This window comes from Crocuta crocuta, unplaced genomic scaffold (assembly GCF_008692635.1).
Source record: "Crocuta crocuta isolate KB4526 unplaced genomic scaffold, BGI_CrCroc_1.0 scaffold144, whole genome shotgun sequence".
In the NCBI taxonomy this organism is placed as follows: Eukaryota; Metazoa; Chordata; class Mammalia; order Carnivora; family Hyaenidae; genus Crocuta; species Crocuta crocuta.
In genome coordinates, this window is record NW_027529669.1 from 1,058,642 (window position 1) to 1,076,053 (window position 17,412).

Genomic DNA, 17,412 nt, shown 5'->3' on the forward strand with positions numbered 1-17,412 from the left:
TGTGTGTATGACGGTGGGGGGGGGGGCAGAGAATCATTGTTAAAACTGGGATGTCTGCAAATCCCACTAAAGTAGAACTGGAAATTTAAAAAAAAAAAAAAGCGTATTCTATCGGTATGAAAAGAAATCGCCAGCTTTAAGCCAGAGTGTGTGCCTACGGGCTCTGGCCTTGGGGGCTGGAAGTCCAGGTNCGGTCTTTCGGTGTTCGCGCACCGAGTTCCAGCGCGTCCCGTCCGGTCCCCAGGAACGCCATGGCGGAGCTGGTCCCCCTGGCCGAGGAGCTGTCGTGCTCCATCTGCCTGGAGCCCTTCAAGGTGCCGGTCACCACCCCCTGNCGCCCGCCGTCAAGACGTGCCTGGTGTGCATGGCCTCCTTCTGCCAGGAGCACCTGCAGCCGCACCTCGACAGCCCTGCCTTCCAGGACCACCAGCTGCAGCCGCCCGTCAAGGACCTGATGCGCCGCAAGTGTCCCCAGCACAACCGGCTGCGGGACTTCTTCTGCCCCCAGCATGATGAGTGCATCTGCCACGTCTGCCTGGTGGAGCACAAGACCTGCTCGCCTGCGACCCTGAGCCAGGCCAGCGCAGACCTGGAGGTAAGGGGTGGGGGAGGGGATCGTGGCCCACCGCGGATCCCCCGGGGTAGGTGAATGGGCCTTGCTGGGCCCCCAGAACAGGGGCAGGGGCGTCCCCAGTGTCTAATAGAAAGGTGCGGGGAGAACACACAGCCCTCCTCTGTCATCCTTGGTCCACCCTCTTCCCCCCCCCCATCCTACAGAGGGGACCTCAGAAGACAGGTGATTGCTGGCCTTAAGCCTAGTAGTTGTCCGATGATGTTTAGTAGAGGGTTTCCAACGTCAAATATGAACCCTGGAGGTTTCATCTGTACCTTCATTTAAATCCTGGCAGCACCCAGGAGGTGGATATAATTAGTTCCATTTTACAGTTGAGGACATGGAGGTCCAGAGAGGTTGAAGTCTGAGCTAAGCCAGTAAGCTGCTGGGCAGGCATTGGGACCCCAACGGGTTTGACTCGACAGTTTGCCTTTTCTCCCCATGACCAGCCTTGTATCTGAGTGCAGGGAGCATGGGACATTCTTGCAGCCTTGAGGTCATGTGAGCAGAAACTTTTGGTGAGCCAGAGAGTGACTACAGAGGATCGCTCTGAGCAGGGTGGTGGCCAGAGTCCCAAATATCTCTGGATACTAGTCAGAGGGACAGCCAGACTCTTGCACCATAGTGTCGTCCGCCCTGGCTGTGCGACTCTGAGCTTAGCAATTTGGCCCCTCAGGCCTGAGTCTTTATCAATAAAGTGAAGAGGCGGGACCGGGCGGTTTCCTAGGGGGCCTTCCAGGCCTGTGTTGATTTTAGTGGTTTTGAGGAAATCAGAACTTAGCCTTGTGGACTCAAGGCAGAGGCTGAAAAGGTGTAATCGAACCACCCTTTTTATATCAGCCTGCGCTCCAAGGCATGGCCTGATTGCCTTTCATTTTCACAGTCAAGGACTGTCGTGTTTTCAAAGGAGATAGGAGACCTTGGAGGTTTGCCGTGGCGCCAGGACCAGGCTGCGGCCATAGCTGTGAAGCCATAGCTCTTCCCGGGCCCAGTCAGCTTCTCGGTCTGAGCTGCATCCCTCAGGACCTTCCTCTCTGCGTCTCGGAGGCCAGACCTCAAGGCACGGCCTGAGAGTTGACCTCTGAGGTACAACTATGTCAGGCCTCGGCGCCTGGGTCTCCACCGGCGACACTAAAGAACCTGCCCAGCCTTTTGAGCTGTGAGCCCTGCCCTGCCCCACATCAGTTGTGGTTTACGGCAAGTCACTGCAGTTCTCTGAGCCCCAGCTTCCTCATCTGTAAGATGGGGTTAAGAGCATCCCTTCCGGACCTGCAAGGGTGGTCAGGAGGCCCCAGGGAGATGAGCGGTGTGGGAAGTGCTTTGTGGGCAGGACCCGGGGTCAGGCAAGTGGCTGTCTGATGCAGGCTCCAACCTCGGCTGGGTGTTGAGACCTGAACTTGAATTCTGACCCTTCTTCCTGGCGGGGTGAGTGCTGCCCAAGCCCTGTCGGTGTGCTTTCTGGGAAGAGAGCTGGGGGTGGTGTCAGGCTGCCCAGATCTTCTTGGCCTTGGGCTGCTTGGGCCTGTCCCTGAGGACTGGGGCAGCTGGCTTCTGCCAGAAGGCTCTTCTAGAACTTCTTATCTGCGGAGGCAGAAGGCAGTGGGGGCAGGAGGGATCCTCTCAGCCTGGCCTGGAGCTACAGCTCTCTCTCTGTCTCAGCCTCTGGGGCCCGGAGCCGGAGCCTGCACCCAGTGCACCTGGGTAATCCCTGGAACCCGCCTTGCCTGGCCTTCTACCAGCCTCCCCTCCTGGCCCTGCCACTGCTCACTGCTGGGACAGAGCCAGCGCCATCTGGGCAGTGCCCCAGCCGTGGGAAGCCGGCCCGTCCTGACCACTGGCGTGGGGGCGGACTCGGGACTCTGCTGCCTCCTGCGTCCTCACGGCGGACCCAAGTCCCCGATCTGGGAACAGGTCCTCAGAACTTCAAAAAGTTTTCTGCCCTTGATGAGGGGATTGTTGCACCTCTCACTAGGCCCCTCACTGCCATCAGGGGACTGTCATATGCGTTTGATTACTGACGGATAAAGGTTTCCCGAACACAGAGGTCTGCGGTGCACTGAGTGGCTGTTGGAGGTGGAACAGTGTTGGGCTGTCGGCAGCCCCCAGGTGTTCTGAGCTCTCTTGTTGCTCTGACACCTGTGAGGCTGGATCTGCCTTGGCCTGCCTTCTGCCTTTGGCCCACACTTGATCTTGGCCACTGCGAGAGGCCAGGTCAAAGGACACTGTCACAGAGGTTGAATTTGAAACATCACCAGTAACTTGGGCTTTCGGGGTCGAGTTAGTGTGGCCTTGGCCTCCCGTTCCAGCCCTCAGTATGTGACTTGTCACTGTGTTGTTCCAGTCCAGATTCAAGGTCAGGTTCAGAGCTGAATATCTCCAGTGGTGTGGGAGAGGGCAGGAAAGTGGAACGGGAGGGCTGGAGGATGTTGAGTCAGCTCGTTAGGAGAAGTAAATATTTTTTTCCTGGACGTTTCTGGCGAACTCAGTGCTTTGTAACACCAGGCTCTTGGGACACCAGTTAACAGAGATGTGACCCGGGGCGAGCCACTTCATTACTCCGCTTCAGTGTCCTTATTTACAGAGGGCGGGCAGCTCCTGCTTTACAGTGTTGTTCTTAGCTTTAAGTTAATACCTGTAAAGCACTAGAACTGTGTCTGGCTTGCAGTGAGTATGTAAGAAACACGAGCTGCTATTATGATGGGGATGGTTTTCCTTCCCATTTCTGCGCTGCAACGTTTCACCGAGCAGGGCGGCGGGACACTCCCAATATCGATTCTGAACATAGATAAAAATACTAAGAGGCCTGGGATGGTACTATTTCCCTTTGTGCATATTTGACCTTGGTTCCTGGAGGTGGCTAGGGACTTAGCAATTCTGAGTCACCTTAATTCAGTTTCAGGGGTTGACCTGATGGTGGGTTGGCCTTCCGCTTGTTCATCCTGAGGGTGTAGCCTGTGGAGGTCCCCGCCTGTGGGGCTTACCAAAGGAGCCTTGGACTCTGACTCTTGTCCACTTGCTTCCCTGAGGTTGACCGAGGCTCCTCCAGCTGTCTCCTGGAATTGGCAGATAGATGGCTGTGAGACGACAGCCGCAGGAACCAGGCTTTTCTCTCTGGGTTTTCTTTTCCCAGACCTTGGCTCTGTGGTCCTTCCTGGCGTAGTTAGCGCTCCCTTGTCACTCAGCAGATTTTTCTTCCCAGTAATTTGTCCGCTTTCCTGGTGGTTTGCAGTGGGAGGGCTTGCTGGAAGGACTGAAACAACTGGCCCAGCCCCAGCTGTTCTGGCTGTTGTGTGAACTTGGCCCCCTTGCTGGGCTTCTTGCCTCAGTTTCATTGTCTGTAAAATGGGTGTGCTAATGAAGTAGCTCTTGGCAATGCAAGCTGACCTTTAGTTTGGCTTTACTAAGATCCAGGCACCATGCAGAGTTCTTACCACGTTTCAATTAATCCTCCCACTCACCTTCTGGGGTGGGAACATTTGTATCTATTTCATGGTCAAGGACATAGGTGAGAGACTCTAGGACAGCTGGGAATGGGTTGGTCTGAGTCCTATGCTCCTAACTTCTTTCTTGTATTGTCTGTCCCTTTAAAAGTTGGAAGGGAGGCAATAAGTAAGAGAATGCTACAAGCAGCTACAGGCAGGCAAGACCTGGGGCAGCAGAAATGCGCTGGGAGAGCGTCCGGCAGAGCGTCCGGCCATCCTGGTGTGGGGGGAAGGGCTGAGGTGATTTCTCACCTGCTCGTTTTCTCCGCAGACCAAGCTGAAGCATAAACTGACCGTCATGTACGGTCAGATCAACGGTGCATCCAGGGCGCTGGAGGACGTGAGAGGCAAGCAGCAGGACATAAGGGTGAGTGACAGGGCTCCGCACTGCCAGTCTCAGCCCAGGGCCTCCCTCCGCCTCCTGGCAGGACTGGCTCAGCTCTGATCCCCTCAAGGCTTCACACGTGGCGTCACACACGGTGTTGGAGTTAGACGGAGACCCAAACTGAATACTGTCTACAAGCCCTGACCTTGGTGTGGGGAGGACAGGGTCAGTCACTAAAAATGAGCGTTAACAAGTAGTAATATAGGGGCGCCTGGCTGGCTCAGTCAGTAGAGCATGGGCCTCTGGATCTCGCGGTTGTGAGTTTGAGCCCCGTGTTGGTGGCTTAAAAAAAATCACGAAGGGGGCACCTGGGTGATTCAATCGGTTAAGCGTCCGACTTCTGCTCAGGTCATGATCTCCCCATTCGTGAGTTCAAGCCCCAAGCCCCATTAGGCTCTGTGCTGACAGCTCAGATCCTGGAGCCTGCTTCAAATTCTGTCTCTTTCTTGACCCCTGCTCTGCTTGCACTCTGTCTCTCAAAAATGAATAAACGTTAAAAAAAAAATCATGAAGAAAAAAATCATTTATATAAAAAGTGATTAAAGTGATTATGATTTATTTCCTTTTTGGGTTTTTTTTTTTTTTTTTGAATGTTTAACACTTAGAGCATACAGGCATGAGCTGGGGAAAGGCAGAGAGAGAGGGAGAGAGAGAGAATCCCAGGCAGGCTCTGTGCTTCGGGCCTCGATCCCACGACCGTGAGATCATGACCTGAACGGAAATTGGGAGTTGGAAGCCCTAAGTGTTTACGATTTAAATGGGGGGAAAAAAAAACAGGAAGCACAACTGTATACGCACTAGAGTTATATCTTTTTTTTTTTTTTTAATGTTTTATTCACTTCTAGGAGAGAGAGAGAGAGACAGCGTGAACAGGGGAGGGTCAGAGAGAGAGGGAGTCACAGATTGAAACAGGCTGCAGGCTCTGAGCTGGCAGTCAGCACAGAGCCCGACGCGGGGACCGAACCCACGAACTGCGAGATCATGACCTAAGCGAAAGTCGGACGCTTAACCGACTAAGCCACCCAGGCGCCCCAAGTTATATCTTTTTATAAGAAGAAAGTGTATTAGTTCTGCGGCTGCCCTAACAAATTCCCGCAAACTCCGCTCACAGGGAGAACCGTGTTCTCACATAGTTCAGGAGGCCAGAATCCTAAAACCAAAGACAGGGCCACGATGTCTCGTTCTAGGGAAGAATCCTTCCTTGCCGCTTCCGGCTTCTGGTGGCTCAGGCGCTCCTAGGCTTGCGGCTGTGCCACCTAACCCCCTGTCTCTTGTCTTCATATGGCCTCCTCCTCCCTCTGTCTGTGTCTTTTCTTCTGTTTCTATGAGAGACACTTGTCATTGGATTTAGGGCCCAGCTGGGTAATCCAGGACAATCTCATCTCAAGATTCCTACCTTAATTACATCTGCAGAGACTTTTGCTAAGTAACGTCAGCTTTGAAGGTTCTAGACAGATCTCTTGGCGGCCACCGTTCAACCCATTATGGGAGTATGGGAGAAAAGACTGGAAGCAAGTATGGTAAGAGAATAGTAGTATTGGTATTAGAGTGGTGGAATTAGAGATTTTTTTTTGTGAGGAGTAGTAAATATATATATTCATCCTTTTTTTTTTTAAGTTTTTAAGTAATCTCCATACCCAATGAGGGCCCTGAACTCCTGATCTGGAGATCAGGAGTTGCATGCTCTTCCAACTGAGCCAGCCAGCCAGGCACCCCGAGAGTCTTTTCTTATTACCCTGCTACTGCATGGGGTGTTTTCCTCATTTTGTTGGTTGAAGCTGGGTCACCATCAGATCTTTGTTCTAGCTTGTAGTAAAAGGGACAGGGAAGAAGAGTATTACACATACCACTTCTGCTCACACTGCACTGGGAATAGCTTAGTCACATGGCCAAGTCTAGCTGCAGGGAATCCTGGGAAATGTAGTCTGTGACAGGGCAGCCATGCGCCCTTGTAAACTCCAGGGGGGTTCTCTTACTGAAGAGAAGCTGTTCTTTTAAAAAAAATTTTTTTAATGTTTATTTTTGAGAGACAGAGCACGAGTGGGGGAAGGGCAGAGAGAGAGGGAGACACAGAATCCGAAGCAGGGTCCAGGCTCCAAACTGTCAGGACAGAGCCCAGCGTGGGACTCAGACCCATGAACTGCGAGGTCATGACCTGAGCCAAATTCAGACACTTAACTGACGGAGCCACCCAGGTGCCCCTGAAGGGAAGCCATTCTGTTTGTTTCTAAGCTTATATGAAGAACGTCATGCTGTATGTCGTCTTCTACAGGTTGTTTTTCCCTCACGAAAATTTGTCCATGTGTTGCCCCAGCTCATTAATTTTCATTACTGTTTAATATTCTATCCTGTGAATAATTTGCATATTTGTATCTAGTCTCTTATTTATTTATTTTTAATTCTTTTTTAATTTTTAAACTTATTTTAGAAAGAGAGAGAGCACGACTCAGGGAGAGGGCCAGAGGGAGAGGGAGAGAGAATCTTAAGCCGGCTGCACACTTAGTGCAGAGCCTGATGCGGGGCCCAGTCCCACAAACCGTGAGATCGGGTCTTGAGCCGACATCAAGAGTCAGGCGCTCATCCGACTGAGCCACCCAGGTGCCCCCTGAGTCCCTTATTGATAGACATTGGATTGTTTCCGGGGTTTTGCTAATTCAGACAGTGCTGCTCATGAGCATTCTTGGGTCTGTCTCTGGGGCAGGTAGCTGAGCACATTCCTTGATTTGGGTATGAGCAGCTCAGGTTCACCAGATATTGCCCAGTTCCCATCCAGAGCAGTTGTGCCCATCTGTACCCCCACAGAGGACACATAAGAGTACCTGGCCCTGCACACCTCAGCAGCACTTGGTACCACAGGCTTAGCCTTTTGGCCTGCCTGACAGATGTCCCCGTGTCTTATCCCCGGTAGGAGGTCACACACAGGAAGACAGAGCAGCTCAGACAAGAATTCATGGAAATCAAGGTGCTCCTTGATGCCGCTGAGGCCACCTCCACCCAAAAGATCAAGGAAGAGGAGAAGAGGGTCAGTACCAAGTTCGACCACATTTACCAGATCCTCCTCAAGAAGAAGAGTGAGATCCAGACGCTGAAGGAGGAGGTTGAACTTGCCCTGACCAAGGGGGACGAGTTCGAGTTTCTGGAGGTAGGTCTTGAGGGAGGCATTGTTGAACACACCTTCTGCCTGCCATTATGATGTTGTTTGGAGGTGCGGGGGGCCCTCAAGGACATGGGGCTGTAAAGTGTCGTTGGAAACATCCCTGAGACACACGCTGTATCCATTTCCTATGCGGTGCGACAACTTAGCAGACACTTAGTGGCTCAGAAGGGCATGTGCTTGTTACCTCACACTTTTCTGTGGCTCAGGAGCTGAGATGTGGCTTAGGGGGTTGCCCTTGAGTGTCGGCTAGGCTGCTGAGCTTAGGGGGTCTCCAAGCACCCATGTTCCTTGGCAGAGTTCAGTTCCCGTGGTGCAGGTCTGAGGTCCCCGCTGTCTTGCCGGCTGGTGGCTGAGGTCTGCCTTATGTTCCCACAGGCTGCTGCCGTTCCTTGCCACGTGGCCCCCTCTCGACTTGGCAGCTACCTCTTCAAAGCCAGCAGAGAATTTCTCCCTCCGGGGAAGTCTCGTCCCTTTTTTTCTTGCTTAGATTATTGATCTTTTCTTTTTTCTTTTTTTAGCAAGAATAGTCTTTCTTTCTTTTTTTTTTTTTTAAGTTTACTTATTTAGTTTGAGAGAGAGAGCGGGGGAGGGGCAGAGAGAGGGTCCCTAGCTCTGTGTGCTGTCAGTGCAGAGCCTGACGCGGAGCTCTATTTTGCCAACTGAGATCATGACCTGAGCCAAAATCAAGAGTTGGATGCTTAACTGACTGAGCCACCCAGGTAGCCCTGTTTTTTCCCCCCAGTATAACACATATGGTATATATTAGTTTTAGATGTACAATATAGTGATTTAACTCTTTTTTTTTTTAAGTGATTCAACAATTCTGTGCATCGCTCAGTGCTCATCATGATGAGTGTACCCTTTTTAAAGTTATTTATATTTTTATTTTAGAGAGAGTTCAAGCAGGGGAGAGGGGCACAGGGAGGGAGAGAGAGAGAGAGAATTCTAAGCAGGTTTCCATGCTCAGTCATGGAGGCTGATCCCATGACTTTGGGATCACGACCTGAGTGGAAATCGAGAGTCAGATGCTCTACTGACTGAGCCTCCCAGGTGCCCCACGATGAGTGTATTCTTAATACTCATCACCTATGTCACCCATCCCCCCCCCACCGCCGCCTCTGATAACCATCAGTTTGTTCTCTACAGTTAAGAGTCTGTTTGCTGGCTTTGTTTCTCTCTCTCTCCCTTTGCTCGTTTATTTTGTTTTTTTAAATTTCCACAAATGAGTGAAGTCATATGGTATTTGTCTTTCTCTGACTGGCTTAGTTTCGCAATACTCTCTAGCTTCATCCATGTTATTGCAAATGGCAAGATTTCATTCTTTTCTTACAAGCCTGCTCCCTTTTAATGGGCCCTACTTGGTTAAGTCAGGCCCACCTAGGATACTCACCTCACTGATGAACCCAAAACCAACAGACTTGGGATCTTCGTTACATCTGCAATATTCCTTCAGTTTTTCCATCGAAGGTAACCTAATCCTACCATACTCACTGTCCTGCCCATACTCACAGGGAGGGGATTGTGTAGGGTGTGCACCCCTGGACCAGGTGGGCACCTTGGGGGCCATGTTAGAATGTTGCCTACACCCTTCCCTCCATCGCTCCTCCCCATGGACCCTGGAAGTGTCTTTCTAAAGCGCAGACCCCCTGCCCCATCTGACCTCGTCTCCCGTAGCTCCCCTGCGTTTGGCCGCAATGTCCTCTCTTGCCCCGTGCTGTGACCTCGCCGTTACCCGGGCACCCTGGGCATCGGATGGGCCTGCTACGGCTGTCCTTGTCCCTGGGCCGCTCCAGATCCCGCCCCCCGCCCTCCGTCTTCCTCGAATCCTGCTCTTCCGCCATGCCTGGCGATCGAGGGGGTCGCTCTGCCTCCGCTGTAGCACTCGGTGGCGTTGCTTTAGATGTGCCTGTTGATGTGTCTGCTGTCCCCTCCTTTGGGCCGGCCTACCCCTTCACGCTGCCCCCTCCGGTGAGCCCCGTCGATGGGGCGATGACCCCTCAGAGGCCCGGGTTCCTTGTTCAGGTCCTGGGGAGAGTAGAGGAGGGACTGGGAACCTTCTCTTCCCGCTGCACAGACTTCTTCCCAGGCCTCGGCTCGGCGCCATCGAGTTTCATCTCCGTGGCCCTTCCTGTGTACTGGAGTAGCTGCCTAGCGCTCTCGGAGAAGGGTTCTCAGTCCCTACCTGGGGGCCTCTTGCTGTTGTATGACCTGATTTTAGCTCAGGTTTGGGGCTTTCTGTAACATCCTCCCTTTGCCCTGGATGTGCCCAGGCCGAACCCTTTGCCGCCGTGGCAGCCCCGTCCAGTCCGCGCGTGTTCAGAGCTGGTCTTTGAGGCTCGGGATGGTCCTGAGTCTCCTGAACTTTTGCAGCCACAGCTGGGGGAGTGGAAGAGCATCATCCACGGGGTCAGGAGGTTTATGTCGCAACGTTGTCCCTGCCACCAACTGGCAGTGTTCCTAGCGGGACACTTTTGCTTTCTTTTTCTCTTTCTCTCTTTCAATCTCTCCCTCCATTCCTTTCTTCCTTTCTCTCTCTTCCTCCTTTCCTCCCATGTTCTTTCTTTTTTTTTTAAGTTTATATATTTATTTCAGAGAGACAGAGCATGCAGGCAGTGGTGGGGGGCAGAGAGAGAGAGGGGGACAGAGGATTCGAAGCAGGCTCCGTGCTGACAGCGGAGAGCTCGATGCGGGGCTTGAACTCATGAACTGTGAGATCATGCCCTGAAACCAGCTAGAGTTGGATGCTTAACTGACTGAGCCACCCAGGCGCCCGCACATTTGTTATTTCTTGACTTCAGTTTCCCCCTTGGTAGGTGAGTGGCCTCTGAGGGCCCAGATCCACAGCCCTGTGACCTAAAGTGGCACGTTAGCCCCAGCAGCCTCTGGCCTGCAGCTGACTGGACTGAGCCCCCTGGGCACAAGGGCGCCCCTCCTGGAGTTTATGAGGGCTGAGCTGAGGCCCTGGCTTCCTGGGAGCTGCCTGATCTGATGCCCTGGCTTGTTTCAGAAAGCGGTAAAGCTGCAGGGAGTGTCCACAAAGCCTGTGTACGTCCCCAAGGTGGAGCTGAATCAGGAGCTGATAAAGGGTGTCTGCCAGGCCACCTTCGACCTCAAAAACGAGTTGAAGCGGTATATCAGGCAGCCCCCGGACAAGAAGGCCGAGGAACCCACCGGCTCAGGTACCCGTTGGCAGCCCCCACGCTCCCCTCCTGGGACCCCTGAAATGGAATCAGCCTCTTGGAATCGGGGAGAGGGTCCTGACCCAGAGCCCTGGGGCTTCAGTCTCGGGATCCTGAAACGAGGTCGTGGGGAAACATCCTGAGATTGCAGCCATCCTTCCTGAAATGCTTCTGGAGGCCTTAATCTTAGCTGGTTCTTTGCATGTGATCTTGAGGCTGGCTCGGATGGCGTTTTTTGTTTTTGTTTTTAAGTTTGTTTATTTATTTTGAGAGAGACAGAGAGGACAAGTTGGGGAGGAACAGAGAGACAGAGAATCTGAAGCAGATTCTGCACTCTCAGAGCAGAGCCCAATGTGGGTCTCGAACTCGTAAACCATGAGATCATGACCTGAGCCTAAATCAACAGTCGGACACTTAACTGAGCCACCCAGATGCCCCTCAGATGGCTTTAAATGGACTCTGGGTTATCAGTGTGTTTGGTGGAGGAATGGCTAGTTCTAGGGTCAGAGAAACCTGGATTACCCCCTTCCGTTCCCCCAGGCCACTGTGTCCAATCCATCACCAGATTATATTTCTTAAATATCTCCTGACTCAGTCCATTGGTTCCCCTGCTGGCTATCATCGGTGGCAGCTTTCTAAATAGNCTTTAAATGGACTCTGGGTTATCAGTGTATTTGGTGGAGGAATGGCTAGTTCTAGGGTCAGAGAAACCTGGAATTCCTCCCTGACACCCCCTTCCGTTCCCCCAGGCCACTGTGTCCAATCCATCACCAGATTATATTTCTTAAATATCTCCTGACTCAGTCCATTGGTTCCCCTGCTGGCTATCATCGGTGGCAGCTTTCTAAATAGCTGCGTCCATTCCTGCTGCAGCCAGAGAGAGCTTTTCAAGATGCAGATCTGATTTCCTGGGACCTTCTCCCTCTCACCCTGTTTAGAGAATAGCCATTGCTTTTACATTTCAGGCCACGCTCTTGACTAGTCAGGTCCTGTCTGTTTCTCCAGCCCTGAAGTGCTCCCTCTTCCCATACATCTCTCTGCATTCAGTTGCTTACATATTCTAAGCTTCCTGCCACAGGGCCTTTTTACATGCTCTTCTCATTGCTTATAAGACTCAGACTCCACCATCTTCACCAGTAACCCTTCAGAGTGCAGTTGAAACATTATATTTCTCAGCAGACCTCCCCATCACCACTCTTCACTGCTCATACTGGGTACCAGAATCCTTATCCCTTGGGAACCTTCGCACATCTGTCATTTTATTCTTCCCCCACTAGATTGTGATCTCTGAGGACAGGGCTCGGTCTGTTTTTTATCCAGCCTTCTCTCCCCAGTGCTTAGCGTAGAGCCTGGCACATAGTGAATCTTACTGTATAACCCAGGGGGTGGGCTTGAATTCCAGCTTGGCAAGCCGAGTGTCCCTGCAGGGGGCGTCTGGACCCGGTGTGGTGCACTCCGTACAGGGTAAAGCTGGTGACGCGTTGGACACGCATCCAAGGTGCTCATCCCCAGCTACACCGGGAGAAATGGAAGCTCAGAGAGGGTTCAGAGGTCATGAAGCTGGGCGCTGGCAGAGGAAAGACTTGATCCCGGCTACGTTTTAACCCAGAGAAAAGCGGGACACAGCAAACTTGTCTTCCTGTCCCCTTGTCTCTAGCTCTTGTAACTGATGGGATGGGGAAAGTCAGCGGAAATTGCCTTTGTAAACTCTCTCTCTGCCTGCCTGTGGCAAAGCGGGCTCCTGGGGTTGCTTGGAATAGCTGCATAAATGAATGCCTTCTGCTTTGGCACAGGGAGCCCTGGAGAGCATGGCCCAGCGCCCACGTACAAACCCGCACACTTCACGAAGAAGGTCCCGAGTAAGTAACCCTGCTGCTCTCCCTGTGGCCGCAGCCTGGCTGTGGCTGGCGGGGGCCCTGGCTGACACACTTACAGGTGCTGCCGCTCCTTCCGGAAGGGCTCAGCCCATGCCAGGTTGCGGGGGGCCCGGCGTGACTACGGCCGCACTGAGTATAAGTTGGAGGGGCTATTGCAGGAGCTTCTCTGGGGTGCTTAGCGGGACCGGCCCATCGGCGCTGGCCTTCGGGCTGCCTGGACCAGCAAGGCTACCAACGGTGGCTTGTCTTGAGAAAGAGTTACTGACACCCACATTCTGGCATTTGGGCAGAGCCTCCTGGAGGGCCTGGCGATGGTCCTGGAGGAGCAGAGGCTAACCCTCGCCAGCAGCTCAGGCCCCTTGTGCCCTGAGTTCTCATGTGCTTCTGCCGTCATAGCGCTTCCTGGCCTTTTTTCATCATGCCCTTCTCTCACCCGCCCCGCTCCCAGCCGCTGAAGACGTTTTTCCCCTAATTGCCCACACCTGTGAAAATTTAATACCGTGAATATGCAGTATACCTGTTTATATATTATGTGTAAGAAAATTTTTTTTTAATGTTTATTTTTGAGAGAGACAGAGCATGAGAGGGGGAGGGGCAGAGAGAAAGGGAGACACAGAATCTGAAGCAGGCTCCAGGCTCTGAGCTGGCAGTCAGCACAGAGCCCGACGCGGGGCTCGAACCCACGAACCGCGAGATCATGACCTAAGTGAAAGTCGGACGCTTAACCGACTAAGCCACCCAGGCGCCCCAAGAAAATTTTTTTTTAATGTTTATTTTGAGAGAGAGAGTGGAAACAGGCAGAGAGTGAGAGAGAGAATCCCAAGTAAGCTCTGGGCTGAAAGCACAGAGCCTGACGAGGGGCTCAATCTCATGAGCCATGAGATCATGACCTGAGCCAAAATCAAGAGTCGGGTATTTGACTGAGCCACCCAGGCGCCCCTTATATATTTTGCTTTTATACATACANAGTCGGGGAGAAGGACAGGGAGAGAGAGAGAGAGAATGAGAATCTCAAGCGGGCTCCATGCTCAACCTGGAGCCTGATGTGGGGCACAGTCCCACGACCCTGGCTGGGATCGTGACCTGAGCTGAAATCAAGAGTTGGTTGCTCAACAGACTGAGCCACCCAGGCTCCCTGAGAAGCTGAACTGTGGCTGCTACTGCTTCCCCGAAGGCAGCGTGAACGGGGAAGCTGCCCCTGGTGGGCGAGTGGACTCTTGGTCTGTGCCATTTGCTCTGAGAGTTTAGTTTGTCCTTGGCATTTCCGAATGGCGTAGATCCAGGGGCCGGGCTGCCTGGTGCGGAGGGCGTAGGTCATGCTCCCCCGAAACTTCCTCCCCCTTCCCCAGATCACAGGCACCTCTCTCAGCAGGAGCGAGCAGTGGGTGCCGGCCGGGGGCTGAGATGGGGAAATCGGCAGGGAAGGAGTGGATTGTTCACAGTGTAGATGACACTCTGAACAGCTGTGATGACTGGGGAGGGGGCCCATGCCATGCCCTAGGCCCGTGGCGCAGCCTGGGGTCCTCCCAAGATGCCCCAAGATGCCGGTCCAGTGGGAGTGGGTGGGTGAGGAGGAGATGGGGGCGGAGTGAAGACCACACCTGGAAAACGCTCGGAAGGGGGAGGAAGGAGAGCTAGAGGGTCGTGTGGGGCTGAGTGGGGGCTGGGGTGGGGGGAGGTAGAGGATAATAGGCGAGAGCTGGGCTTATCTGTAACGTAAAGTACCCTGTGGGAGGGCAGGGATAAGATCCAAAACACCCCTTGTCATCCAAGTGGTGGGGAAGGTGGCGGAGGAAACCCGGAATCTTCTAGCTCAAGTAGACTTAGTATGCATCACAGTCACCCAGGGGCTTGTGAAATACAGATCGCTGGGCCCCATCCCTAGGCTTTCAGATTCAGCAGGTGTTGGATGGGATCTCAGAGTTTGCATTTCCTACAGATTCCCTGGCCATGCTGCTGCTGCTGGGGACCACACTTAGAGAATCATTCCTTTAGCTAAACTTAGTCTCCATAGGTGCATACTCCAGATAGTTTTTATTTTATTTTTTATTTTTTAAATTTTGTTAATGTTTATTTTTGAGACAGAGAGACAGAGCTTAAGGCAGGGAGGGGCGAGAGCCAAGGAAACACAGAACCCGAAGCAGGCTCCGGACTCCGAGCTGTCAGCACAGAGCCTGATGCAGAGCTCAAACCCACGAACTATGAGATCGTGACCAGGGCCGAAGTCAGACGCTTAAACCGATTGAGCCACCCAGGCGCTCCTCCAGATAGTTTTTTTTTGTTTTTTTTTTTTATTTCTAAGAGAGAGAGAGAGAGAGAGACAGCGTGAGCAGGGGAGGGTCAGAGAGAGAGGGAGTCACAGACTGAAACAGGCTCCAGGCTCTGAGCTGGCAGTCAGCACAGAGCCCGACGCGGGGCTCGAACTCACGAACCGCGAGATCATGACCTAAGCGAAAGTCAGACGCTTAACCGACTAAGCCACCCAGGCGCCCCTCCTCCAGATAGTTTTTAAAGACTGTTGTGATAGGGGAACCTGGGTGGCTCATTGTGACCTTCGATTTCAGCTCGGGTCATGATCTCATGGTTCGTGGGTTCAAGCCCCACATCAGACTCTGCTAATACAGCGGAACCTGCTTCAGATTCTCTGGCTCCTCTCTCTGCTTCTCCCGCACTCATGCACATGCATGCTCTCTCTCTCTCAAAAATAAATAAGCATTTAAAAAAAGACTACTGTGATATTCTCCCCCCCTTTTATATGTTTTCTTTTGCATTTTTCCTTTTATTTATTAAAAAAATTTTTTTAGACGTTTTTATTTATTTCTGAGACAGCGTGAGCAGGGGAGGGTCAGAGAGAGAGGGAGATACAGAACATGAAGCAGGCTCCAGGCTCTGAGCTAGCTGTCAGCACAGAGCCCGATGCAGGGCTCGAACCCACGAACCGGGAGATCATGATCTGAGCCGAAGTCGGACGCTTAACCGACTGAGCCACCCAGGCGCCCCGCATGTTTCCTTTTAAAGAGATGTAATACCTACCGTAAAATATGCAGATCTCACATGTGCAGTTAGATTAATTTTGACAGATGCATATGTGTGTGTTCCCATTACCCAAATCAAGTTAATGAATTTCCGTTACCCCAGAAAATTCCTTCATGCTCATTATCTGTCCCAGTCCCCCAAACTACTGTGGCAGGTTTCTGTCCCCATTGATTTGTTTGCTTGTTTCTAGCTAAAACATCCTAGCTTTATTTGTATGGGTCGCCTTCACGCAAATGACTAGTATTATGGTATGTTTGAAGTGTCATTGTGCAGTGCGCAAAAAGTGTCATTGTGCAGTGCGTAAAAATAGCTTAATTCTAAAAATTTTCTTTTTCAGAAGAAGAAAAGAAATCCAAGAAACCTCGTAAGTGACACATGTGTACATCTTTTTGTTTCTCGAGTTTGCGCAGGTGTGGAATTAAATGCAGGGTAGGCTGCCCTCTCTCTCATTAGGTTCTGGGATAGGGCCCGAGTTCTGTCATTCTGTTCTCTGGTGGCAGGCGGGCCTGAGGTTGAGGGTGAGGGCAAGTGTAAGTGGATGAGACAGATGATGAGCGTAGCCCTGTCTGGACGCACCCGCATCACTCCGGCTGTCCAGGTGTGTGTTTGTGGAAGTAGCTCTTGAAAATCAGTGTGGCAGGGAGGACAGGCCATCTGGTCACTCTGTTGTGTGTCCGATTCACGTTTCTCCTTCTCATCCCCAGCGGCTGCCTCTGCCTCATCCATCAATATGCCCACCTTCGGAGCCTCAGAACAGTTACTGGATTTAAAGCAAGCAGGCCCGGAGAGTGAGTTATCATGGGCAGGGGGCTGTGGGGTGTCCTTCCTGAGTTGGTTCTGAACACGGCTCTCTGTCCTCACCCAGATGCAACCAAAGCCTCCACTGCGCAGCCGAACCCGGCGCTCCTCAAGACCAGCAACGTGCTGGACACCTTCTTGGCCAAGTCCAGGTCCGAGCTCCTAGAGTGTGAGTAGCATGGGCCCTGGCGAGCAGTCCCGCTGGCCCTCGGGCTGTCCTGTGTAGCTGTGCACGGCCTTGGCCCTCGCCTCTGTCGGGAGGTCCTGCCTGGCCCCCCCTTGCCCGGTGAGCGACTCGCCGTCCTCCGTCAGCACCTGCCCTTCTTCACCTCCCTTCCTAGGACCTTGCAGAGGTGCTTTAAACACCCCCAGCCCTCGTGAGCCCGGCTCGCCTCTTTCTCTGGGCCGGCACCTGCTGCCCACGGCTGTGCCTCAGTCCTGCTCTGGATGTCCCGCCGGCTGCCCTGCCATTCCAGAACCTTCCCGCTTGTCATAGCTTCAGTCTTCTGCAGGCCCCCCTCCCCCGCGCTTCACAGAGAAGAGGGGCCACTCCTGCTCTGTCTGCACACCCCTCCTCATCCTCACCTGCCCTCCTGGGGCCCCGCCCCTCTGCAGCATATTTAACTCTCCCGCATCACAAAAGCAGAGCAAAAGAAACAAAGGAAAACAAAAGCGGCAGCCAGTGCAGCCAGCCTTTCTTGGCTACCACTCTGTGTCCACCTCCCTTTCACCTGAATATTGGTTAAAAATACCAATTTCTGGGCCCCAGGCCAGTGCTGCAAAATCAGGCGGCAGGGGACCAGCCTAGAAAGCTGTCGAGAAGCTCATTTCCTCAGTGATCCTTTTTGAAGGAAGTTGGAAAAATGCAGCTGCGATGTCACCCCC

At 52.7% G+C, this 17,412-nt stretch overlaps 1 protein-coding gene across 2 annotated transcripts in view; it reads left to right on the top strand.

Moving 5' to 3' along the window:
• The first annotated feature begins 339 nt into the window (after positions 1-339).
• TRIM25 (tripartite motif containing 25) overlaps positions 340-17,412 on the top strand; it is a 19,395-nt gene continuing 2,322 nt past the window's right edge. The window contains exons 1-8 of one of the 2 annotated variants that reach the window (XM_077762865.1): positions 340-595; positions 4,367-4,462; positions 7,389-7,622; positions 10,645-10,816; positions 12,610-12,675; positions 16,067-16,093; positions 16,434-16,517; positions 16,595-16,696. In XM_077762865.1, the coding sequence (XP_077618991.1) occupies positions 365-595; positions 4,367-4,462; positions 7,389-7,622; positions 10,645-10,816; positions 12,610-12,675; positions 16,067-16,093; positions 16,434-16,517; positions 16,595-16,696 (1,012 nt within the window). In that variant the 5' untranslated portion in view covers positions 340-364. Of the gene's footprint in view, positions 596-1,931; positions 2,039-4,366; positions 4,463-7,388; positions 7,623-10,644; positions 10,817-12,609; positions 12,676-16,066; positions 16,094-16,433; positions 16,518-16,594; positions 16,697-17,412 lie in introns of those variants that run through there. The other variant, XM_077762866.1, reaches the window with a different exon arrangement.